Below are 26,708 nucleotides of genomic sequence, written 5' to 3' on the forward strand. Positions count from 1 at the left end.
TGCACAGTGGTGCCTCATGTTATGGATGGGATCTGTTCCAGAGGCCCACCCGTAATGTGAAATGCCCATGACTCGAAGCGCTGTGTCTGCGCAGGCGCGCGGCGCAATTTGGTGCTTCTGCGCATGCGCGAAGCACGATTTAGCGTTTCTGCACCTGTGCGAGCGGTGAAACCTGGAAGTACCCCGTTCCAGTACTTCCGGGTTGTCGCGGAACGTAACGTGAAAAGACGCAACATGAAGCTGATGCAACACGAGGCATGACTGTATTTGAGCTCATCCTTCTCCTCCTCAAAACTGTTCAAGCAGAGGGTGGTTCCAGTGGGAGGAGGAGAGCAAGAGTCTGAGTGGGAGTTTATGTGGGCCCATGAAGAGGAGAGCCGCGAACGAGAGTTATCACAGGATGTGGGTAGAGCATTGGGTGGGGCTTGGAGGAGGAGTATGAGAGGGATTTTGCATTTGCAGTGGGTGGGTCACGAAGAACAAGAGAGGGGTTTTGCAGTGCATGGGCCTGCTATGGTGGAGTCTCAGGTTTTTCCTGGGTGGCAAGGCGGCAGCGGGTGGTGGACTACAACTCCCATAATCCCTGACCACTGGTCCTGCTAACTAGGGATGATGGGGGTTGCAGTCCAACAGCATCTGGGCATACAAGGTTGAGAAAGGCTGCTCTAGATACTGCCACAATCACATGCAGCACCCACAAATGATTAGAACTATGGAAAATGTAGTTTACATGGATACATGGGAACTTGGATGCTATCTGGGGCCCAAATGACTTAGGCCCTAAATATCTGAAAGACTGTATCCTTCCCTAGAGCCCTTCTCAGGTATTAAGATCAACAGAGAGGGCCCTATTGTACTCTTGGTAGTTCCACTGCCCTCAGAGGTTGGGGGAGGGGGGTCCTAGGAGAGGACACTCTCTCTGGATCGCCTAAGTTGTGGACTTTCCTCCCCACAAAAGTGCATACGGAATCTTCATTGTACAGCTTATCATATGCTGAAAAGACACCTCTGCACTCTGGTGTTGATTTATTTAGTTCTTGATATATTTAGTTCTGATTGTAACATCTGGGTGCCACAGTTAGAGTTAGATAGGGTTGCCATATGTCCGGAATTTCCTGGACATACCTAGAATACTGCATTCGGAAGCAGTGTCTGGGCGGAAATCAGCAAAATGCCCAGAAAAATCCAGACATAGGTCATCCCACACCGGCAGTATTGTTTTTGCCTCTTTTCCTTAAAAATAGCCCAAAAATGTTTGGTTTTTTTTTTTTTTGCGGTTTTGTCAACAATTGCCATGTCCGGATTTTCACTTCCTGAAACAGAGTTGGACAAATCTGTCAATTTTGGTTTCTCATTTTTAAAACCCTAAATTCCATTCTCTATTCATAGCAGCAATTATTATTATTATTATTATTATTATTATTATTATTATTTAAAAACCTTATGGCATTTTTTTCAGCATTTTAATGCAAATTTCTCCATATGCACACCCATCATTTTTACCAACATAAACACTTTGGCAAGCAAATTTTCCAAATATAATCTAGTCTGTACACAACTTTTTCTAATGAAGAAAATGTATGCTTACATTGGTTGGAAAACTAGTTCACAAAATTCAGAGAAAGGCAGATTTCAAAAGCTAGTTGTGTTTTGGTTACCTTATTGACTCTAGAAATGCAAATTAGGTGGTTTCTCACTAAAAAGCAAAGAAAATGGGATTTCTCCTTCATCAAACCCATAGGTTCCCCATCCTTCCATTGCAAACTTAAGTCACATGCTTTCCTGAAGGAAGTATCACAAGACTCATGATGGGAAGTTGTCACAGGGGCTGATGCATGGGGAGAAGAGAGGCAGAGTAATGAGAAAAGAGATTCATTCATCCATTTTGACGGCGCACCTTTCTTTTGGCATATGGCGCTCTCATGCAAATCCAAATTAGAGCTGGGATGCAAGGAATAATTGGCCATTAAAAGGGCTGTATGTTTTTATGGCTTTGATGGGGAAATCTGCCCCCCTGTTGGGTTTTGCATCTGCGACTTTGTCATCTATCCCTGAGCTTCAAAACTTAAATACACAGTTTATAATACACATCTCATCTAGGGGAATTTCTGGTGTTGAGAGATAAACATCCTTCATTCTGCATTTCGGGCTCTCCCGCCAAACTTATGTGTGTTGAAATATGCCATCTAATAGCCTTCCACACAATTTTTATCTCATTTAATAAGAAAATGAATGGGAATAAAATTAGTTATTTATTAATCTCACTTGGGATGAATTGGCGTTTGTTTGCAGTTCAGGTGTGAGCACAGTGGTAAGCTCTTCTTTTGTGAAATACTCAATGGCCACATTCATACCATACGTTTAAAGCATGATGATGCCATTTTAAACAGTCAGGATTTCTTCAAAAGAATTATGGGAAGTAGTTTGTTAAGGGTGCTGAGAGTTGTTAGAGGACCCCTAATTCCATCACAGAGCTGCAATTCCCAGAGTTCCTTGTGAAGAGGGATTGATAGTTAAACACCTCTTAAAACTGTGGCGCTGGGACAGGAGTAGGGGTCTCTGAAACTTCGCTCATCACCTTTAACAAACTACAGCTCCCAGATTTATTTTGGGGGAAGCCATGATTGTTTAAAGTGGAATCATAGTGCTTTAAATGTCTGGTGTGAATGTGGCTAAAAGGTCTTTGTTGCAAAGCCCAGTCTCCATTGGCTTATTCAAACTCTGCAATTATATAGACCAGTGTGGTGCTAGAAATTCCTCCCACATTTTTCCTGAACAGTCTCATCCAATTAATGAGAAAAGAAACTACATTTAAAAATCCTTAGTCTCAGTGTTGCCCTTGGAGAACATAGCAAGGAAGAGGATTGGGACAAAACTAGAGTTGGTGGGTTCTCCTGGTTGTTGGCTCTGGCGCCACCTACTGTTGGCCTTCCTGCCTTCTGCCCTATCAGTTTCAGTGGCCACAAACCACCACTTTGCAGGGCCCCATGTTATCCATCCCTGTTCTAACTCATGTAGAGCAGCAGTACCTCTGCTAAAGATGGGTGAATGTTTATTTTGGTTTCTCTCAGTTTGTCACACACACACACACACACACACCATTTTAAATTCAGTCCAACAGTTTTCAATCACTTTGCAATATAAAAAGCATGGGAGCGGGGGACTTATGAAAACTTATGAGTGTTTTGGAGCATATTTCTCCTAATATACATGTTTTCTGAAAGCCATTTCCCTAATATGATTTTTGTATCTTTGAGGGGGGATGGGGGGTTGGCATATGCATATAAATTCAGAGGACTGCAAATTTTTCAGGATACGATTCCAGTATTTCTGTCGGAGCAGAGTTTATAGAAGTGTGAATTAGAATGTGAAGGGGGAAGCGTATTGCTCCCTTATCCCTAGTTCCTGCTACAACAGATAAAAGCCTAACTTGATATAACTGAGGTCCCCCCACACACACTTTATGACCTTGGGTACATTCAGATGTGGGGAATCTGTCCCATTTCCTTTCACACTGCAGCACCTGTTGCATTGTATAATTGTGGCTTTTGGACCGATATATCAGCATATCACACTAAATTTCTTTCACACAAGTGGGTGTGGTATGGCACAAGGACAAATGCCACCCAACAATATTGCTACCTCCTCACCCTTTCCACACAGCCCTGCTGCTGTCCTCCCATAATTCCTCCATGAAAACAGCAGGAAAGAACTGTACGTTGGTGTGCCGCCCCTAAGTTTGTCACTTTATTCTTTTGATTTTCTGGCTTAAGGGGGCTGCAGATGGATGCCCCCCCGCCCCCACCTGAAATAAAATGGAAATGTTCTCTATTCCATTAGTTTTCCAAAAGTGACTTTTACGTCATGTGAAAGATTTATATACGAGTGCATCTAGGAACCTGACAAGCTGCCTTATACTGAATCAGATTTAGGTAGGTAGCCGTGTTGGTCTGACGCAGTCAAAATAAATTAAAAAATTAAAAAATTGTCCAGTAGCACCTTAGAGACCAACTAAGTTTGTTCTGGGTATAAGGTAGGTATCTGAAGAAGTATGCATGCACATGAAAGCTTATATTCAGAACAAACTTAGTTTGTCTCTACTGGACAATTTTTTAACTTTTTCATTTATTTATACTGAATCAGACCCAGTGTTCTCTACACTGACTGGCAGTGGCTTTCCATGGGTTTCAGAAAGGGAGTCTTCCCTAGTTCTATCTGGAGATGCTTAGAATTGAACCTGGGACTTTCTGCATGCAAGGCAGATGCTCTAACCACTGGACTATAGCCTTCCAGTCCTGAATGAGCTAAGGCTCTTTCTCTCTTTTTGGTGACACAGAACTGAAGGATGGATGTTCTTGCATTGCAGGGGGTTGAACCAGCTGACCCTCGGGGTTCCTTCCAACTCTCTGCTTATTCTCTTCCTTTCTGATTTGCCTTTCCCTCCAGTGCCGGGTTTCCCATACCCTGCCGCTACTGCTGCCGCCGCGTACAGAGGAGCACATCTCAGAGGCAGAGGCCGCACCGTCTACAACACATTTCGCGCCGCAGCACCCCCTCCTCCCATCCCGGCTTATGGCGGGTAAGTAGACCCTTGGGACTCCTTTTGGCCATTGGTGCTGCCTTCTCCTGCCCTCCATTGCCACCTCCCCAGAAAAGGAGAGAGAGAGAGAGAGAGAGAGAGAGAGGCAACTGAGCATTTGTGAGTGCTATGCATGATGATGCCATCTTTACACACACACACACACACACACACCACACAGCATGCCACCCATCTCCGTTGCCTGAAGTGGAGCACCTTGCGCACAGGGCTGACAAATGATAGTAATTTGCACTGTCATGGTTGGGAGCGTTAAAGCATTTTGCGCGTCCCATGTTGTTATGTAAATTCCCCTTGAGAAGGAACGCTGGTGGGGAAAAAAGAGAGAGAGAAGGAAAGGAAAGGGAAAACTCACAGAGGTAGAGATGTATTTTTCGATGATTGCAAACATCTGGTTAGTGAGAAGGTTGAATAACACTTTAAATCTTTTTTTTGCGGGGCGGAGGGGTGGAATCCACCGAAGTGAAAGTTGACTCACAACCTTAAGGGCTTTGATTTATTATTAGTGTTTTTGATATTAGCAGCAAAATGTGTGTGTGTGTGTGTGTGTGTGTGTGTGTGTGTGTGCAGAGTTTGTACCCTGCAAAAGATCTGAGCATGGGGAGAGGACAATATATCCCAACATGCAGACACACCCACTGTTAGGGATGCAGGAGGCAAATTTTACGCAGAGTCATCAAAAGGCACATTTAATTTTCTCCCATTTAAGTGGATCAGAGGACAATAGATCTGCTCCCAGACTTTGGTGACTTTGATAATTGAGGCTACTTTTACCTATCTGGTCCCACTCCGTGTTCTGGTTCTTGGTCACAGTAGTGTGTGACAGAATGTTGAGACCTATTTACGTAGATCTACAAGCCCTCACCACTCATTACTGGTGTTAAGGGGGGAAACAATTTGGATGGCTTCAAAATACAAATTCTTGGGTGATAGAGTTATCAATGGCTACTTGACGCAATGACTACATTTTGGGTAAATCCTGGACATCTCTCTACAAAGGTGGGAGCAGTACCTGTCTCAAGCCCTGAAGAGCCACTGTCAGTCACTACTCAGCTAGATGGGTAACTTATCTGACTCAGTATAAGACAGCTTCTACGAAAAGTCATAGCTCAGTGGTAGAGCATCTGCTTTGAATTCAGAAGGTCCCAGGTTCAACTCCCAGCATATCCAGATAAGGCTAGGAATATCTCCTGCCTGAAACCTTAGGAGAGCCACTGCCAGTCAATGGGGACATTGTTGAGGCACACGGCCCCTTGGTCTGACTCAGGATGAGGCATCATCCTCTGCTCCTAAGGAAGAAATTTAGTGCAAAGGTGGTGCATCCAGCTGCATCCCCATTATTGCATTTTGTCTGCAGCTCGTGACAGCTGCTCCTGGGTTCAGCTAAAGCTGGAAGGTCAGTGCTCTAAGCTTCACAGTCAGCTTTCAAAAGCAGGAAAAGCTACTTCCTACTGAAGTTTGATTTGAACTCAAAAGTAGCTGTCACAAACACTGGCAGAGGAAGGGGGTGCGGTGGGTGTGTTGTGCCCTGGGTGTCATCCCTGAGGGGGGTGACATTGCCACCCCACCCCCCTGGGATGCTAGCCCCACCCCCACAGGCTGCTAGCCCCACCCCTGGGTGCAGGGTGCCGGAGAAGCTAGCTCTGCTTCTGGTCACAAGCAGTGTGTGGGTGACTGGGGAAGAAGAGGAATACAGGAGCATAGTAAGCCTGCCTTATACTGAGTCTGACCACAGGTCCATCTAGATCAATATTGTTTACAGTGACTGGCAGCTGCTATCCAATATTTTAAGTAGGGACCTCTCCCAAGTCTACCTGGAGATGCTGCGGAATGAACCTGGGACCTTCTGCATGCAAAGTGTGTGCTTTATTTATTTATTTATTTATTTATTATTACTATTACTATTATTTTCTTCATTTCTATAGCACTTTATATTTTTAATTAAAAAAATCAAAGCAATTTACAACACAGTTAAACATCAAATAAAACAATCCAGAACAAATTTTGATTTGGTCTCCTGTATCTCATTTATGAGGTCTTATTAAGCACCATCAGTATATTTTCTGCTTATCTTCAGAAGGAATCGTGGTGTGAGGTTTTTTTAAAATTGACTTGGAGAGTTTAAACCTTCCCAACTACCAATTCTTAAAACTTTCTCCTGGCAAAGAAAAAAAAAGTCGTAATAGTCATCTTGAGATATGGGGAAACCATTTTAGCAAATGGAGAACAGATGGGTGATTACTATACTGAGAAAGCAATATTTGATGGAATGTTGGAAACAGTTGCAAAATATAATTACATAATATACAATATGTTGTTTTCAGAACTTCACACTCCATCACATATTTTCCTCCCTGTTGCAATTTTTCTGTTAACAGTGATAAAGTCAGCGTTGCAATTCTGGTTTGGGGCAGCTTAAACATGGACGGGCATTAAGAATGACTGTGTTAAGAAATGGGTGCTTAGGACAAGGTGCACTAAAGACACTCCATCTGCAGATTGGATGCCCTCATAGAAGCAGAGCTATGCTAGATTTCCAGGCAACTTGTTGTTGTTTAGTAGTTTAGTCGTGTCCAACAGTTCGTAACCCCATGGACCAGAACACGCCAGGCCCTCCTGTCTTCCACTGCCTCCCGCAGTTTGGTCAAACTCATGCTGGTAGCTTCAAGAACACTGTCCAACCATCTCGTCCTCTATCATCCCCTTCTCCTTGTGCCCTCAGTCTTTCCCAACATCAGGGTCTTTTCCAGGGAGTCTTCTCTTCTCATGAGGTGGCCAAAGTATTGGAGCCTCAGCTTCAGGATCTGTCCTTCCAGTGAGCACTCAGGGCTGATTTCCTTAAGAAAGGAGAGGTTTGATCTTCTTGCAGTCCATGAGACTCTCAAGAGTCTCCTCCAGCACCATAATTCAAAAGCATCAAAAGGCAACTACGCCCTTGCAAAATTGTAGAGTTACAGTTTTGGGCATGTCAGTTGTACATGCGGTAAGAAGAATACTTCAGAAAGCATCTGTAATGATTTCCCTAGTCTCAAAAATCTTTTGGTCTCTTTCCTCCCCAACCTTCTTATTGGAATGAGTGGCCATGGCATTATAGGAAAGCTGAGAGGGAGGTGAAAGTCAATAGTCATAGTTATCTAGACAACGCTGAACCTGGGAAAGAGCTGCAAATGCCTACAGCTCTTCCTTATAGCAAAAATTTAGGGGAAGAGATGTATCTTATAGGCCATGTACATTACTTGGATGCAGAAGCTCAGTTTCTTCTATTTCCAGGTAAGCCTAGATGAGGCTTTCCTGTCTGAAACCTTGGAGAGCTGCTGCCAGTCAGTGTTGACCCTACTGAGCTACAGGGAGCAAAAGTTTGACTTAAGTAGAAGGCACTTTCCTGTGTTCCAGTGTTACTAATTTTTCTAAGGATTGGTATCTGCTTTGAGAGTTCTCAAAGCAGCTTACAAGCAAGAATAAAAGTGAATTAAACATATATGAAGATCAACAATAAAACACAGGGGAGCAGCATGAAAGCAGACAACATAAAAACATATATTTCAGCATTTTTAAAAACTCCCATATGTATCTCCCCACCCTCACCCCATTTCAAGCTGAAAGTCCATCTCATCAGACTTTTGTTTGATTTATTTAAATGATTTGAAGCATGGATGGAGAAACCTTCCTAAGCCCAAGAGCTGAAGGCCATTCCCCTCTTGGCAATGTTCCAGGGTCCACATGCCAGTGGGGTGTGTGTGTGTGTGTGTAGATGCAAAAGTACATGGAGCAATGAATATAAGTGTTACCTTTCTATGCCTAGCTGTATTCTCCACACCCACACACTCACAACCAGCCTTCTGCATCTGCTCTGTCCAGGAAAGCAAGAGGCATCATTAGAATTCAAGGGCACATTCCAGCCAGGCTGGACTGCGGTGTGACTGGGAAGTGGCTATAACCTGGAGGCTGAGGACTGGATAGAGAGGCCTGAGGGCCACAATTGGTCCCCCAGGTTTGAAGTTCCACCCATTCCTCATTTATAAGATTTCTTAACAGTTTTCAGGGCTATGTAACAAAAGTATAAATCAGGAGTCAGCAAACTTTTTCAGCAGGGGGCCGGTCCACTGCCCCTCAGACCTTGTGGGGGGGCAGACTATACTTTTTTTGGGGGGGGGATGAACAAATGAATGAACCCAGATATGCATTTTAAATAAAAGCACACATTCTACTCATGTAAAAACACATGATTCCCAACCAACAAATGCACAAAACAAAAAACACAATAAGACAAAAGACACCCCCACCAAAAAAAAATGCTCTGAAATTTACAATGTTTGTGCAAATAAGGTCTTCCTTGGTGGATGCACCATGTACCTCTGCTAAAGAATCAGGGCCTCTGCAGAAGGCCAGTCAGCCCTTCACTGCTTTCTTTTGCACTGGTGGCCATACTTCTTGAAACTCCACTCTCAGCCAAGGATGTAAGATGGCATCATTTTCCATTCTGCCCTGCATTTGTTGCATTCATCGCTGTTTCCATTCCGTTACAGTTCATCTTCTGCCAAAAACTACATTATTTGTCTTGCTTTCTGCTGAGGCACAATTACATAACTTAAATAATTACATTGCTATTATGTGATTCTGCACCATTCATTTCAGTACAAAAGAAACACAAAGCAAAAGTGGAGGGGGTATAATCAGTTACATGTTATTTGTGAACTAAAAGCATCAGTGAATATGTGATAGTAACTGGAATGACATGGGACAAATAAGTGAGCATCAGCAATCTCTACTCCCCTTTTCTTTGGGGCCCAAGATCCTATATCCTGAATTCCTGACTACTCAAGGCAGAAATTTCCCCCCTCTATATGCAAAATCTGTTTTCCTGTGGATGATTCTTAGATTTTTTTTTGTGTGTTAGCAGAGCATTAGTGAAAAACTTATCTAGACAATGCATTCAGCCTGGTGATGTTTCGGAGTGTGGTTTCTTTTGGGAAGTCGGGTGGATGAAATTGGATTAAGGCAAGCCGAAAGCTCTACATGCAGTTTGGTTTTGTTATTCATATAACCGAGGAAGAAAGTAGGAAACAATTGTCTTAGTTTTTATTCAGGTAATTAATAATCAAATTACTTCTGTATAAATTTACATATGAATAATACAATTGTTTTGAGGGAGAGAACTATCAAAATATTTTATTTCACATTTAGACCACCCTTCATTCCATAAAATGTTCAACATAACCCCCAAAAATAAAAAATAAAAATTTCAAAACATCACTGGAAACAAGCTAACATGAAATGAACAACCCCATCCCCCCCCCTCTCTCTCTCTCTCTCTGTGTGTGTGTGTCCTAGCAACTCAAGTTGCTTGCATATAAGGAGAGCTCTTGGGTGGGGAGTCATACCATTTTCCCTTCCCCTTGCCCACACCTTCCCAGATACCAAGAGAGGCTGACACTGTCTTAAGTTTCATGGTAGGAGACAGATGGGATATGCATGTGTCAGAGCTGCCCAAGGTCCCAGCTCACAAAGGACCAACGCCGGTTCGTTGTTATATACAAAAGTCTTTATTGAAGTTCAGTTTCGCTTTCACAGCCGCAGCGCGCAGCTCTACGTCTGAAACTCTAGACCGCTGAAGCTCCGTCTGAATCTCCTCCCCCCAGACACCAGTTTAATACTCTAGCCTTGCTCCACCTCTTCCTTTGCTCTTTTCTCCTCTGGTTCCGCCTGTCAGCTGGGGTCTCGCCCTTCCTAGACTCTTCTGATGCTGAGTCCCCTGAGTCTTCCCCCTGCCTCCGGCGGGCTTTAGGACCTGGTTCCCAATCCGGGTTTTCAGCTGTCCCACACGCCTGTACATTCAAACTTGGCGCGCGCGCCCAGCTGGCAACCTTCCTCCTGACCATTACACTGCTCCTGTCACTGCTTCCCCCTTCGGGGAGGCTAGCTGGACCTGACCCTCCCCTCCGTTCCCCCACTCTCCGATAGAGGCGTGGTCAGCCCTGACTCATCTTCTCTCCCTGCTGGAGGAGACGCTGGCCCTGACACATGGGACTCTTCCCCCCCACTACGCTCTGGTGGGGAAGCTGGTCCTGGTCTCCCGCTGCTGCTTTGGGAGTCCCCGCTGGCCCCTTGTTTCTGGTGTGTCCCCCCTGGGACCCCCCCTTGCCCTGACCATCGGCGCCTCCTTCTGGGAATCTTCTGATTCGCTGGAGAAGCTCATGGAATCTCTTGGGTCACTGTCATACTCCCCTACGCTGCCCTCAGATTCTTCCCCTTCGCTCTCCATTTCCTCTCTCCCCTGTGCCTCTGTTCCTGAGCCCCTGACAGCATGTAACAACAAAAACAAACATCTGGCAGGCTAAAAGTTAGCCACATCTGATCTAAGTGACATTATATGCTACTAGCTCCAAAATAGGTTTCCTTGATTCTACCCTAATTTCTGCCCTGATTGGTGACCATTGTCAGGAGAGGGACAAGGAGACTGCAATGCTCTTGATTCTCTTTGACCTCTCAGCAGCTTTTGATACTGTTGGCTGTGATGTCTTCCTGCACTACCCTAAGACTGGTTGTTGGGGCCACTGTGTAGCAGTTATTCCAATCCTAGCTGACTTGTGGGGTTCCAGAGTGTTTGTCTCAAATTTCAGTGGTGCCCTGTGTGATGCCAAAATTCAGTGCCTCCTCCTGCCTCTCACACTCCATTCTAGATAATAGTTGCGGCGTCCCCGGGGCTCTGCACCCAGTGCAAACTGGTCACACTCCCCTAAATCCACCTCTGGTGGCACCCAGTTCTAGATCTCTGTGCCATTTGAATCAAGAGAATGGACCACAGGTGCTCATTTTGTTTTAGTGAATGCATTGTTGTTCTCAAATTTTGAACTGTGTATATTGCTGCCTGGCACTTTTTGGTGATGAGTGAATTATAAATACTTCAGAGATATAAATAATACACAGTTCATAGGACCATCACAAATAAGTTTGCACTAGTTTCAGAGCTAAGCTGGATATGATGGCAGAATGTGGGATTAAGATGATAGGCTCACCCTGTTCCAAATACAGGTAAATGTTAAGGAGCACAGTTTTCCTTATACAGTGGTACCTCAGGTTACAAACGCTTCGGGTTACAAACACTTCGGGTTACAGATTCCGCTAACCTGGAAGTAGTACCTCGGGTTGAGAACTTTGCCCCAGGATGAGAACAGAAATCGTACGCCAGTGGCATGGCGGCAGCAGGAGGCCTCACTAGCGAAAGTGCGCCTCAGGTTAAGAACGGTTTGGGGTTAAGAACAGATCTCTGGAATGAATTAAGTTCGTAACCCGAGGTACCACTGTAATAGATGGGGAGTGATGACCCTCCTGCACCCTTAATTAATATGAAGTGTTCCACCTTGAGCATATTTATATATACTTATATAAATCAATTTATCTATCTATATGTATGTATGTATATATGTGTGTGTATTTTGGTTTGATTTCTTGTTTTTGTTCTCATGATGAGACTAACCTTGAGAGTTCTGGGGTTGGTAGTATTTGCATGTGGAAATGCACTAATATGGATGTTCTTCTTTGTGTGTGCATCCTTGCAGTGTTGTTTACCAGGATGGATTTTATGGTGCAGACATTTATGTAAGTATTCATTGATGTGCATGCTGTGCATTGATGGTGTCACCTTTATTTTTTACTTGCTGATTTGTTTTGTGAGTTTTGCTGCATAAGCTTTGTCTCTGTTTCATCCATTTTGCCATCACCGGAATATTAATTAATTAAAAGAGCATCAGTAGATAAAAAGAGATCATTCTGTTTGGAATCTCTCTATATTCATTACATCTATCATCATTTGGTTGGTTTCATTCATTGATGACCTTTACAGAGGTGCTCTGAGTCTATCTGTACCTGTGATGGTCACCTTTTCCTGCTGACAAGGCTCCTATCCATTCAAAAACATGGAAATTAATCAGGTGAAGTTCCACCGTCCCCATTGCTTTACCTACACACGGGAAAATAAGCTTCTCTTGCTAAATTCCTTGATCTCAGAATACTCTTAAAGGCACAGAAGCAAAGTGTCTGAAAATCCCATTTCCCATTTGCTGATTTCCATCATACCAGCAACCAGTGGAAGTCTTGTACTGTCTTCATCATGTGTATGTCTTGTGCCTTCCTTGAATCTGGTTTCACATGTTCTGCAGACCTGCATGCAACCACAGATACAGCTTTGGCAGTTCAATAGGTCAACCAACTGCCCCAAAACGTTGGCCTCCATAGCCTCTATGTCTTCTAGTTCTTAGTCAGCATCAGTTCTAGCAATAGATCCTTGCCCTGTCCATTCCTCTTCCAATGGGGTCATCCAATGAGACTGAATGTTGGGAGATGAAAGGAAGGGCTTCTTCACATAATGCATAGTTAAACTATGGAATTTGCTTCTGCGAGAAGCCATGACGGCTACCAATGTGGATGACTTTAAAAGGAGATTAGACAAATTCATGGAGCATCAGTGTCCTAGAGTCCTCCTGCATCCTTCTCAAAGCCAGGCAAGTGCTTACCAAGCTTTGGGAAGGAGGTGGGAGGGCTCTTAGACTCTGCCAGAGCCGTGTGCCTCCTTCCCATAGCCTGACTTAAGCCAGAGCCATGAAGGCTAGGGAGAAGGCATCAAATGGTCTTGCACAGGGCGGCATATTGCCAAGGCTTGTGCCCGGTGATGACTGTCTATGGAATGCTCTTCCTAGGGAGATGCTGCTGCTGCTTCTCTGTCAGTTCTAAGGTGCTAGGCTAAGACTTTTTTGTTTACCTCAACCATCAGTTAATTGATGTTGACTTCTTAATTGATGTTGACTCCTCATCTTTTAGGACTTAGTCTTTATTAATATATTGTTGGATGAGTATTATTCTATAGTTTGTATTGTTAGGGTGGTGGTTTCTTTTAATTCTCTCTGGTTTTAATTTGTTTTATATGCTGTATTTCATTGTCAAGTTGCTTGAATACACTTTACTGGAAAAAGCCACTGGTAATCATAATTTCAATTAACAACAACAACAGTAATCTGATTGGTCACTGTAAGACCAGAATGTTGGACTAGGAGGACCTTTTGCCTGATTCAGCAGTCAGGCTCTTCTTAATGAGGAAATTCATGTCGCTCCTTGATCATACATTGGAACAGCCAGTTGACAGCCAATGGGTAATAATCATAATTTTATTATTTATACCCCACACATCTGGCTGGCTTGCCCCAGCCACTCTGGGCAGCTTTGGGTCAGTATGTATGGGTCCTTCAAGAGGGAGAAACAAAATAAGGATGCATTCAGACATTAGTTTTCCTGATTATAATGCTAGCACTTCTGTCCCATTTTCTAATATTCCTTTCACACAGCAGTAGCTGTTATGTTATGGAACTGTGGCCTTTTGACCAATATGTCGGCATTTCACACTACATTTCATCCAGACTAGTGGACATCTTTGGACACTCACCCTTTCCACACATGTGTGCTTCTGTTCCCCCATAATTCCCCCATGAAAAGCAGCAGGAAAGAACTGTATGCCCCAAAGAATACTGCCCCAAATTTTGTCACTTTGCTCCTGTGATTATCTAGATTAAGGGGTCTGAAACCGGATTTATTTTTCTTTCTGGAATCAGATAACATGGAAATGAGCACTAAACAGGTTACAGTCTGCTAGATTTTCAGAAGTGGCTTTGATGTACAATGGTACCTCGGGTTAAGAACTTAATTCGTTCTGGAAGTCCATTCTTAACCTGAAACTGTTCTTAACCTGAGGTACCACTTTAGCTAATGGGGCCTCCCGCTGCTGCTGCTGTGCGATTTCTGTTCTCATACTGAAGTAAAGTCCTTAACCCGAGGTACTATTTCTCGGTTAGCAGAGTCTGTAACCTGAAGTGTCTGCAACCTGAGGTACCACTGTAGTGTGAAAACTCAGATAGAATGCTGAATTTAACAGTCAGGGAAATGGAAATAAATGCTGTGTGGATGCAGCATAAGATTGCTTTCCATTGGTATTTTCAGACTGCAAACTAGGAAATATTGTGGTTTCTTTGAAGTTAATCAAGACTTTCTGAATGAAAAGACCAAAGTAAGCTTTCCTGGGCAGGAGAAAAGGAGAGACTCCCATAACAGAAACATGGAAATGTTGGGTATAGCCTGATACAGTTCATACGAAGTAACAATTCTGTTTATTAGATCTGACTTGTGCAACTTTCACATAAGCTTTTGCAGTGCATACATACCCTTGATACTAGAGATTTAAGTGTAAAGTTAGGGTGTTTGAGAGCAACAGAACTGGATAATGCTCATGACAACTTCTGTGTCTTCCAAAACATTTAACAAACTTTAAAAATCTCTCTTTGTACATTGATAATTCCGTAAAGAATTAAGCTACTCCTAAACCATACTGGGATGCGGGTGGTGCTGTGGTGTAAACCACTGAGCCTTGGGCTTGCCGATCAGAAGGTTGGCGGTTCGAATCCCCACAACGGGGTGAGCTCCCGTTGCTCTATCCCAGCTCCTGCCAACCTAGCAGTTCAAAAGCACAAAGTGCAAGTAGATAAATAGGTACCACTCCGGCGGGAAGGCTCTGGCCACATGACCCGGGAAAACTGTCTGCGGACAAACGTTGGCTCCCTCGGCCAGAAAAGTGAGATGAGCACCGCAACCCCAGTCGTTCATGACTGGACTTAACTGTCAGGGGTCCTTTAACTTTGCCTTTAAACCATACTGTAATTTCAGATCTTAATCATATATGACAGCCTTCAATCACTAAGCAATCAATCCTAAAAACAGAGGTAATTAAACATCATTTTGTCACTACGTATAGCTTTCTGCAACCTAATTGTGTTGCTGTTGCATCATCAGCATTGGTATAGCAAGAGATTGATTACATTAAATTGGAATGAACATTAAGAATTCATTAAGTGGTACTTGGAGGAAGGGAAAACCTATAATTTTTATTTATTACCAATGTTACTTTTGAGACATTTAAGCTGAAATCATTTGCATGTTCAGTGACAAAAAGAAGGAGAAGCTTAGCTTCCAGGGGATATAAAGACTTATTTTTGTAAAAGGGAGTTTCGATTATATATATCATATATATATATATATATATATGCAGGTTTTGGTGTCTTCGGGTGTCTTCCCGTGTAAGAGTTGGGGTGTCTAGGCGACGTTTCGACGAGGTCTCACTCGTCATCTTCAGGCTGGTGCTTTCGGCTTCTTGTTACTGGAACAGAGCTCTGTTCCAGTAACAAGAAGCCGAAAGCACCAGCCTGAAGATGACGAGTGAGACCTCGTCGAAACGTCGCCTAGACACCCCAACTCTTACACGGGAAGACACCCGAAGACACCAAAACCTGCATTCCTGTACCCGTGAAAATCTACGAAAGCATATATATATATATATATATATATGAAATAAATGCAATTTGAAATAGCTGTTTGTAACACAGAAATGTAAAAACAAATGTAATTTAGAAGCACATTTGATAGTTATTGTAGTAAAGGAAGTTACTGCAGGTATTTTGCACCAAGCAAAAATCAAAGTAAGTTTGGGAATTCTTCCTAGTGATGTAAGACAAGTCACCCATACTCACCTTGAGAATCATGTCAGGTTTTCCAACACTTCTGTTGAACACTCAAAACCAATAGCGGATGTTTTCCATAACAGCCTCTCCTATTCACAACCTGCCCCTTTATCTTGGCAAAGAAGAAGTGATTATATGAGTATATGAGGAGAAAATGAACATAAAATTTCATATATTAGTGAAAATAACACAGAGAAATGCATATTAGGGGAATTGCATACAGTTAGGAAAAATTGTATACAAAAAGTCTATATGAAGAGAAATGAGCACTATTACACTCACGAATGTACACAATGCCTTTAAACATTCGGAGACATTAATACTGAAACTATTGAAGATATTAATATTGTGCGGTTTGAAGCAATGGGGTCAATAAAAACTGACTCCTCTTAGGGAAGAAAATTGTCAAGACCAAAACATTTGGTTCCAAAACTTTACTAACAGAACTTTCTTCAAATTGACACAAAAACCAAGTAATGATACATTTAGATAGTTGCCTGATGTTAAATGCTTGTCCAAGCATACAAATATGGAACAACTCCAAACTGACCTAAAATCAAAGGTCTTTCTCTCTGCACAGACTCCATTTCAGCCTGGCCCTGATTTCTTTTCAGGAGAGCGGTCAATAGCACACCTTTGTCTTTGGTGGCTTTCAGAGAGCAAAGATTCACACAAAATGGCGATTTTCATGTGATCTAAGGTTAAAGCAGCATGTGAGAGAGCAGAAATACATCACCAGTTAATTAACAACCTGGTGGCACTCCAGCTCAATATAATTTTCCAATATAAACCCTTTAGCAATACACATTCAGAGTTATTTTACATTTCAATGTACAATTAAACAATTATACTTAACAGAAACTTCCTCCTCCTCAATATCAGCATCGCCCTTGTAGAACTCAACAGGGAAGAGGATGGGGACAAAGCAAGAATTAGTTGGCTCTGCCTGCCATGAGTCTGGTTCCACTTACTTTTGGGTATCCCTGCCTTCTAGCCCAGCAGCCCCCATGGCTACCAACCACAACTGGTTATCATTTTTTGGTACCCTTGATTTGACAGATGAATGGATTGATTGATGATTTGAAGCATCTCAAGGAATGTCCAGCATGTGAGCGATTCTATTTAAACTCTATAAGAATTTTCTGCCTTATCATGGCTCATGTGAAGCTTCCTTTTCCTTGCCAGTGAAGGCCTGAACAAAAATGGAAAGCCATGATTCAACTTTGATGGGCTCCGCAGAGTATTTTCATATTTCTTCAAGGAGAGCACCTAGACCACAGCTCAATTTTCTCTCTACGGTTGTTTTCACTCTGCCCCTTTCCATTGTTTGCTGAGGAGAATAAAATCTAGATGTGTGGGGGAGAGAAAATATGTGATTCAGAATTTATTAGTTCCCTACAGAGTCCTGAAATATTGACTGGCTCCGAGATCGATTACCACCCAGCTCTGGCTCGGTTAGCTGGTTTAAATGGAATAAACCAAATCTCTGTGGTGAAGAGAAGGGAAGAAATAGAAAAACCTGACAGCAGAGACGTTGCTTGGACAAGAACAGCATGAAATAGAGACAGTAATACTGTGTGTGTGTGTGTGTGTGTGTGTGTGAGAGAGAGAGAGAGAGAGAGAGAGAGAGAGAGAGAGAGAGAGGATGTGGTTATGGGCACATGTGGATTTACACATCACATGCAGGGTGAAAAGTATTAAGGAGAAAAGATTCAGAAAAACAGAGCCTAAGAACAAGCAAACAAGAGATCTGTCAGAAATGGTCAACTTGCTGGAAAAGATGTCAAAAGCTCATTTCTCAGAGATAAGCCAGCTTTGCGATATGAGGTGTTGGAACACACGCAAACACATGCTGAAGGCCCCAGGTGCAGTCCAGGTAGAGGCCTGAGAAAGATTCCTTTTCTGGAATCATTAGATGTAGAAACGTGTGTGCTTTTTGATGTCTATTCTGTTGTTTCTTCAGCTTGTAAACCACCTTGTGTATAGTAATATAGAAAGGTAGTATACAAATTAAAAGTGAAATGAAATGAAAGGGTCCCACTGGCCTGCCCAGTATTGGGAGATGCTGTGGGGACCAGTGCGGTTTAGCAGAAGGCTGCACCGTCCTCAATGGTGTCAGGAGATGTGCATGACTTCATGTGCGATGTTACACATATGCAATGTGCGCCAGGCCCCCTCAACCTTGGGGGCACCCTGGCACCTCTGAAAGGATCTCACATACAGCTGTATACACCTAGGACTCTTTTAAATTATCAAGAACCCTGATTTGCCCAGGGATCCCAGGGTCAAACACACACACCCCTTTCTCGTTAATGCTGAACATGTCAACCTTGACTAATAGGGACATCAGAATATGTGCTGTGGGAGGTGGCCAACAACAGGCATGATCCCACTTTTCTCCTCATGCAGTTAGGGCTAGGTGAAGAAATCTAGCTCTGTTTGCGTTTTTATATGAAACTATATATGGGCAAGACACAGCAAAATTTTGAGAGTCACACTGAATTTTGCAATGAAATTCTCCAAACAGAGAAACAAATTCTACAAAAATGCATATGAGTAAATATAAGATGCAAAAGTCCATTATTTGAGGGGAATTTCTTTAAAATTTGCAGGCAAAATTGCATACTAAAAAGTGTCCATTAGGAGATATGTGCACTCAAATGCTGGCTAATTTTTGTGAGGACTTTTCTTAAACACACACAAACTGATACGTTAATGTGGCAAACTGGATTTAAGATTGGGTGGAAATGAAAAACTGAAAAAAACAGAGATTGACAGAAGAATCAGACTTCTCTCTGTTAATCTCTCAGAAATGGAGAAGGGGATATTGAAACCCCTTGTCATTGTACCAAGATTATACTGCATTTGTGTTTTATCAAAACACAAGTGCATATTCAAAGAACCATGTGAAAAGAATACAAATGTGTATTTATTTACTTACTTACTTACAATGTATATGTGTGATTCAGTAGCTTGGGGGATACAAATAGTATGCACCAACCCTGGAATTCATTTTCATGAATTTCCTAGTTAAATTAAAATGCAGGCAAAATGCAGGGCAGAGTGAAACTGAGGGATTATAAAGTGACTGGATGGGGAAATCCTCTCCTCCCTAAATTGTTGTGCTCACTTCAGCAGTAAAAGCCAGGAGTTGGGAAATCTTGTGAAAGCCAATTGATCTCCCCTCCTCTTCGTTATCTTGTAAACTATGGGGGAGTGGGAAGACTCTTGAATCCCAGAGGAAAATGGAACGGGCAGATTCTAATTGGGATGTAAATGTTGTTTGCCTTATCTATGGAGACCGGGTTCTGACTGTTAATTGGCATGCTGTGAGATCATTTGGAAACGGTTGATATAACTCCGTGGTCCATTGAACAGGAAGCATGGCTGTTTTCACAGTTTGATCATCAATGCATCACTGCACACAGTTCCTTTCCAAGATCCCCCCCACCCCCACCCCTCACTTGCTTATAATGGAACAGTTTTACTTGTCACATACAAGTAAATGTTAATTCTGGGGGAGTGGAATCCTTTGTTGCAAACTATTCAATAATCTAGTGAAGTTAGAGCATTCATATTTTAAGTAGTGCCAAAATCTGTCCTCCAAATTCTTGCAAGTCCCCACCCACCCCTTTTCCTCGCTTTGAAGGAGATTTCCATTTTCCTGCCTCATTTTCAGGGCACTTGAGAATTTATTAAGACTTTCTGGTGATGTGGAGTTTTGAATATATCTCACCATTGTGAGTGGCTGAGAGTGGCATATGTGGTCCCTCCCTCAATAACATTTCCCCAGCATTCTGCAGCCTCCCCAGCTGACCATGCTCCTGATCGTACCCTTGGAAGGAGTTCCCCGTGATGGGATTTAATGCGGACATGGGCACCTGGGGAGACTGCCGAGTACAGACCACAGGTGAGATGAGTGGTTGGCTGAAAGAAGTGGCACTCACAAGCAATCCTTGCTTCACTCAGAAGTAATGTATAAACGCATGATTACAATAAAATAAAAAACACCGAAGAGACTTTCAACAAGATTTTCTCTCCCCTTTGATCACTTTTGAATGAAATTCCTAATCTCATTAATTTATAGAGAATGGCTAACAAAAGATGGGAGAAAAATTTAGTGTACTGCTAATTTTAGGCATGCTTGTATCAGGGTTCTATACATATCTCTGTACGGACTTCAAGGCTCTGTTTTGTAGCTTCCTTCTTCCCTAAGCCATAGGAAGTTACAAAGGGAAGCAACTTGTTCTTGTACTGGGGACTTGTGGCCTTTTTCTATGTCTAATATATGCACAGGCATCAACTCATAGGGGCCCAGATCTCTTTGCTCCCCTACCAGTAAAATATTTGACGGAGCCAGGAGGGGGGCAAAGTTGATGGGCATTGCTGCTCCCCCACACACATTTGGACTTCGTTTCCCATGATGCTTTCTAAATAGACTTGTAAAAGGGTTACTTAATGGCAAGAGAGGTGGGATTGGGCAAAAACCCCTGACATAATTTATTATGGTCTTTATGACTGGAGAGAGAGAGAGAGAGAGAGAGAGAGAGAGAGAGAGAGAGAGAATGCAAACTGCTTCTCCATGGGGCAGATTCAAGGAGCTCTACTAGGATGAGAGAGGAAGCAGCTTCTGGTTGCTTATCATTTTAAAAAAAATTAAACTAGGAGTGCCTAATTCAGATGACTTGGTGTCAGGGCTGGTTCATATGCAGGTCAGCACACAAAAAGAGCCAGTGTGGTGTAGTGGTTAAGAGTGGTAGTCTCATAATCTGGGGAACCGGGTTCGCGTCTCCGCTCCTCCACATGCAGCTGCTGGGTGACCTTGGGCTAGTCACACTTCTCTGAAGTCTCTCAGCCCCACTCACCTCACAGAGTGTTTGTTGTGGGGGAGGAAGGGAAAGGAGAATGTTAGCCGCTTTGAGACTCCTTCGGGTAGTGATAAAGCGGGATATCAAATCCAAACTCTTATTCTTCCTCTTCTTCTTCTGGGGTTCTCTTGGTTCCCCAGCTGAAGCCTCCCACCATTCCTCATCATCCAGCCAGTCCCGTGACGCCTGGAGGGAAAAAGCTCCCCAACTGTTGTTGTTGTTATTGTTGTTGTTAATCTGCCCTTTACCCCAAGGTCCCAGGGCAGTTTACAACAATTGAAACTCAATATTTAAAAGCAATTTAAAGCAACTTACTGTCACAGAAATAAGATGGGTCCTAAAAAATATGCCCAAGCAGGCAAATACATAATTTTGGAACCCGCATTCATTGATTTTGGGTGCAAGTGGTGCTCAACCAGATGCCTAGAAACTTGGGCTTGAGGAGAGTTGGGTTCAAGTCCCTTTTTTAGTTTTAAGAATGCAGAGTATCCCTGGACCAGTCTCTTGTTTTTGAGTCAACATCACAGAACTGTTTTGGAGATAAAAAGTGGAGTGGAGTGGGGAATAAACCTTCACCAGCACTAGATACGTCTGTTGCTGGGATTTGGGGGTGGGGCTTATCTCCCACTCCCCCAATATTTTATTCAGGTTGAGGCCCCTAAATATATGCATTTCATTTAAAAGTATGCATGCATAATAAATACAGAAGTTCAGGCATGAAGTCAGATAGAGGCTGCAGTGCTAACCCTTTTCAATAACTACATATGTTTAATGTTTTACTATATTTTTATATATGTTGGAAGCTGCCCAGAGTGGGTGGGGTATACTACTACTAATAGTAACAAGGCTACAAGCAAGTTGCAACCAACAGTGCCATGTAATTGGAGGTATTCACAGATGTTCACAAGTGAATCGGAACTCCTGTCTAAGAAACTGCACTGCACCATCTGATCAAGGTTCACCCTGTTGTACAATCTCTTTTAAAAGTGTTGAGCCAGATGCCATTTGGCACTTCCAAAGTAAATCAGGGGCCACATACAAGTAATAAAATATCTGGCAGATCAAATGTCAACATGTGAAGCTAGTAATTTTATTTCCCTACTAGGAAAGGCTTGCCCTATGTGATTTGTGCCAGTCACACAGATGTTAACGTCACAAGGAGTCATTCACTTAGTTCCTGTTCCTATACTTCTTGCTGCAACTCCTTCCTCTTAGAAGTGGACCTCTTCATCAGGAAAGATATAGAAAATACCTCAAATTCCTTCCTTCTTACTGCTTAGCAACTGTGATGAAGTGGCTAAGCAGCAGTAGCATCTGCCTATTCAGCCGTAGAACATTGCCTCAGCCTTTTGCTTTCTGACTTTCTTTATCAATGACCAATTGATTTACTTTAAAAAAAAAGAATGCTAAATTTCTGGACCCTTTTCTTGCATGGTGTGGTGTGGGAATGACCATGAAGATGAACAAGAAATTGTTCAGAGCTCTATCCTCGGACGGAACCCTTAAGTTCACCTGGCAATTATAGGAAATAGTCAACTTCATTCATGCCAGGCATTGGGCACTCCCAATCAGTGCATGGCATGATCAATCACCCACACCCCTGCCTTCTGTTGATTCTCCACATGTGGTAACCAAATATAAACTGCAACTGTACTTGAAGACTACATTAATAATAATAATTCTATTATTTATACCCTGCCCATCTGGCTGGGTTTCCCCAGCCACTCTGGGCGCTTTACAGCATATTTAAATAATAACCAGTTGTGTATTCTTTATCTCCTTGACGTCTGAAGGGAGGGCATTCCACAGGGAGGGCACCACTGCCGAGAAGGCCCTCTGCCTGGTTCCCTGTAACTTTGCTTCTCGCAGTGAGGGAACCAGCAGAAGACCCTCGGAGGAGGACCTCAGTCATTCACAGTCGTGGTTTAACAGTCATGGTTTCCTCCTCTCTCTCCATGAATCTATCTAATCCCCTTTTTAAAAAAAGAGCTGTGAATTACACACTTCGATTAAGACCACATAATACACACCTGCCTAGGAGTAAGCTCCTCTGAACTCAGCTAGACTTAACTTCTTTACAGGCATAGCAAGTCTATCTATGAGGATGAAACTCAGGGGAAACTCTGAGGCTGGACTCGCATGCACACTTACAATAGGAGTAAATCTCGTTGAGACCTTTCTGAGCAGGCATGCTCTGGATTTGTATGTAAATTCATATTTCATTATGTCTCTTCTGATGTGCACCAGCTCATTCAGCTAATGTACAAGCTGGTTTTAGAAACTGCCATTAACAATTACACTGTTTGAAGCTCTCTGTAGCTGTATGTGAAACTCATAAGCCAAACTAATTGTTACTAATTGTTTGTGGTGTTGTGTGTATGTGGTTCTCCCCGCCCCTCTAAATTTGTTACTGTCTGTAATTCTAATCTGATTAGAGTGTCTTTGTGTTTTAGGGTGGTTATGCTGCGTACCGGTATGCCCAGCCTACCACAGCAACCGCAGCTGCCTACAGTGACAGGTAAAAAGTAATTTACTGCTGAATACATACCTCAGTTGGAAATTGTGCTACTTAGACACCTTGTGCTCTGCTTAGGTTTCATGTTTTCTTGCTCTGTGCATAGCTGTAGTCTATAAGGCTACATAGTTATAATCCATGAAGAGCCATTACTAGAAAGGTTAGTTGCCCACCTTATAAGATATTGGATAACTGCGTAGTCACATCTAAACCAAATTTACCATAAACTTAGCAAGGAATGGAGAGACTGTACATGGCTCTCCAAAGCCTGGCATCATCCTGACATTTAGCTTTATGTTCCTTTACTTCTTGAAAGATAAATCCATGTTAAACCCTAATTAAAGCCAATGGAAACAAAAGATATACAGAGCTTATAGTTATTGGTGGGAAATGATCAGCAGCAGAAATGAAACAGCGCTTTCTTGCACCCCCCCCCCCCAATTTTGGAAGCAAGTCCCTGTTGATCTGGGACTTAATTACTGGGCAAACATGCATAGAATAGGATGGTAATAGCACAATTTTGTTTCTGTTTATTTAGAAGTAAGTTCCATTGAGTTTGACAGTGCTGACAATCTCACTAGTGCAGAGCAAACCTCAGTGGAACTTACTTCTGAGTAAACATTGCCCGTCACACTGGTCCCATCATTTCATTGCCCATCCCACTGAGCTCAATGTGTTAGTGAAGCCCAGCCTTCACTCTCTCCCATTGCAGTCAGTGGAACTTACATACAGATGCTTATTCATAGTTTGATTGTGTCCAACATCACTGGGGGAGCAACTCAAATAAAATCTGATCACACAGAATGATGGACAGAATAGAAATACCTTAACTTTGACAACATCAGCTTTCCATTGAAAGAGAAAACAGAACTTTAAAAATCAAATAAATATTCAAAGAAGCAGAGGAAAGGAATAAAATACCTGGATGATTTGCAAAAGGTCTTAGAACTCTCATTTTCACTTACAGAAAATGTTCAGGCATTGTGAGCTGTTAGGGAAAATGGCACCTCTGGAAACCTAACTGGGGAGAGTTTGTCAAGGAAGCAACTGTTAATGAATTTTATATTTCCATTCCTTTTAAGGTGGGGAGTGGCATTAAATTAAAAACATAACGGTGAAACAAATGGTACATATGCATACATATAGAGTATATATCATATGACTTTAAAGTGCTGTTCATGGATTCAGTTCCCTAAATATCTATATGGAACAATGAATGAATGTTGAAATGTTCTGCATGCTCAGTTGCTTTCTCAAAGTGCTGCTTATTCTGGTAATGAAGAAACACATACACATGTTTGGTGAATAAAATCAATTTGCATGAGCTGGCTGAGGCATGCTGTGTCTGACAGGTAAGAAAGTTAACCTTTTTTTTCCCCACTCTGACTTACGGATTAGTCTTATCACTCCAGTTCTGCTATTTGTGCCTGGTATGCAACTGGAGTTCCGGGTTTTTTTTGCTTTTTGTTCCTTACTTGGAATATCCGATCGTACGGAGTGCAACTCAGTCAATCCTCATTTCATTTCCACAAAGGTGTGTCATTAGCATGTGGCAGCTAAAAGTATTTTCTCTGTGAGCTTGCAGCGCTGAAAAGGCTACTGGATCTTTGAGGGCAAAAGCTATAAATGGTAGCTCAACGTTATCTAGAGCCAAACAGGAAAAATAATAGAAAAGGAAAATTCCTGTTAACCTTCAGTTTGTCACTTGGCTCTCTGAAAATATTGATTCTGGGGTTTGAATACATTTTTTTTTTCCTATGGAGGAGCATTGTAGGGTTTGCATGGTGTCAGTATTCATAAAGGAATTGAACACCCTGAACATGCACAGAGTGGCTTCTGCAAATGTGCATTATAACCTGCCCCACCCTTAGGAACCTGCTATTGCAAAGAGAGCACCACTGGTATCCTGAACAAATCAAGTAAAGCAAGGCCATCTGTGCTTCCTCTAGGAATGGGGTGGGGAACCTTCTTTTCCCCCAGCCCAAGGGTCACCTTCCCTCTTGGACAATCTGCCAGGGGCTACATGTCTATGGTGACACCAGAGGCAAAAGTGGGTGGAGCAATGAATGTAAATTTTACCTTTCTGTACTAGCCTTGTTTCTACACATACTCATGTACTCGTTTCTATCCTACATCCAGGCAGCAAGAGGCTTTGTCAGAGTTCACTGACACATTCTAGCCAGGCAGGCAAAAACACTTAATTAGGGTGTGAAGCAGGACTGGTGAGGGGCATGGCCTGGGGAGACCCCAAAGACAAGATAGAGAGGCCTCCAGGGCTGTATTTGGCCCCTGGGCCTGACTTTTTTCCAAGCACTACTTTCAGATTGTCAATTTGCTTTTCAATCAGGCATCTAGCATAGAGACTACTCTTCAGGAGAAGCATGAAAAGAAGATATTTCTGAAGGATTCCTGGAAAAGGCTTTTGATCAATTGGAATGGCATAGTTTGATTTGAAATGTGCTTGGGATTGCAGAGGTGTGACAGCATCTGTTTCACAAGAGACAGAGAATATGACCAGGAATAGTAAGAATTTTCATTCAGTTCACATTTAGAGGCAAGCCCACCTAATTTACACCTTTCTGAAACAAAACACAGACCAAAACATAGCTATCCTTTGATGTTTGTAATACAGTTCTCCACCCAAATTGTGTAGGCAAAAATGCACAGACTGGGGGACACCTCCATGGCATTTGCATTCAGGGTATGGTAGTGTGGGGCAAAATTGTTAGCCCTTGTTTGGTCAAGTGTCTACATTTATTAGAATGCAGTGACTTTACAATTCAGCTCTCCATTTTACATGAGTCAGCCTAATGCAGGAGCATTCCCACAGCCTTCCAGTTCCATATATTACATTCCAAAGTGTTTTGAATGGCTTAGGTCTGGAGGAAAACTTCAGAGGCACTGAGCTTTGCCTGAAGCAAAATATCAAGCAGAATTTAGATGAAAGGAAGGAAGGAAGCAGGCAAGCAAGCTTAGTTTCACAAGAGGCAGTGATGGCCACCAACTTGGATGGCTTTAAAGGAGGATTGAACAAATTCAGGGAGGATAAGGCTGTCAGTTGCTATGTTCTGCCTCCATGGTCAGAGGCAGTAATGCTTCTGAATGCCAGTTGCTAGAAAACATAGGAGGGGGGGGGAGTGCTGTTGTGCCCGGGTGCTGCTTGTGAGTTT

The 26,708-nt window shown here is 42.7% G+C and overlaps 1 protein-coding gene across 37 annotated transcripts in view; it reads left to right on the forward strand.

Annotated features, from left to right (window-relative positions):
• The window catches only part of RBFOX1 (RNA binding fox-1 homolog 1), a 1,450,244-nt gene that overhangs the window by 1,379,367 nt on the left and 44,169 nt on the right, over window positions 1-26,708 (forward strand). For 33 of the 37 annotated variants that reach the window (XM_083473685.1, XM_083473688.1, XM_083473682.1 and 30 more), the window contains 3 exons: window positions 4,447-4,579; window positions 12,157-12,196; window positions 23,477-23,541. In XM_083473685.1, coding sequence (XP_083329811.1) covers window positions 4,447-4,579; window positions 12,157-12,196; window positions 23,477-23,541 — 238 coding nt within the window. The remainder of the gene's footprint in view (window positions 1-4,446; window positions 4,580-12,156; window positions 12,197-23,476; window positions 23,542-26,708) is intronic. The other 4 variants (XM_083473683.1, XM_083473715.1, XM_083473689.1 and 1 more) reach the window with 1 other exon arrangement.

The sequence above is a fragment of the Podarcis liolepis genome (assembly GCF_965112155.1).
Source record: "Podarcis liolepis genome assembly, chromosome: 14".
Classification (NCBI taxonomy): domain Eukaryota; kingdom Metazoa; phylum Chordata; class Lepidosauria; order Squamata; family Lacertidae; genus Podarcis; species Podarcis liolepis.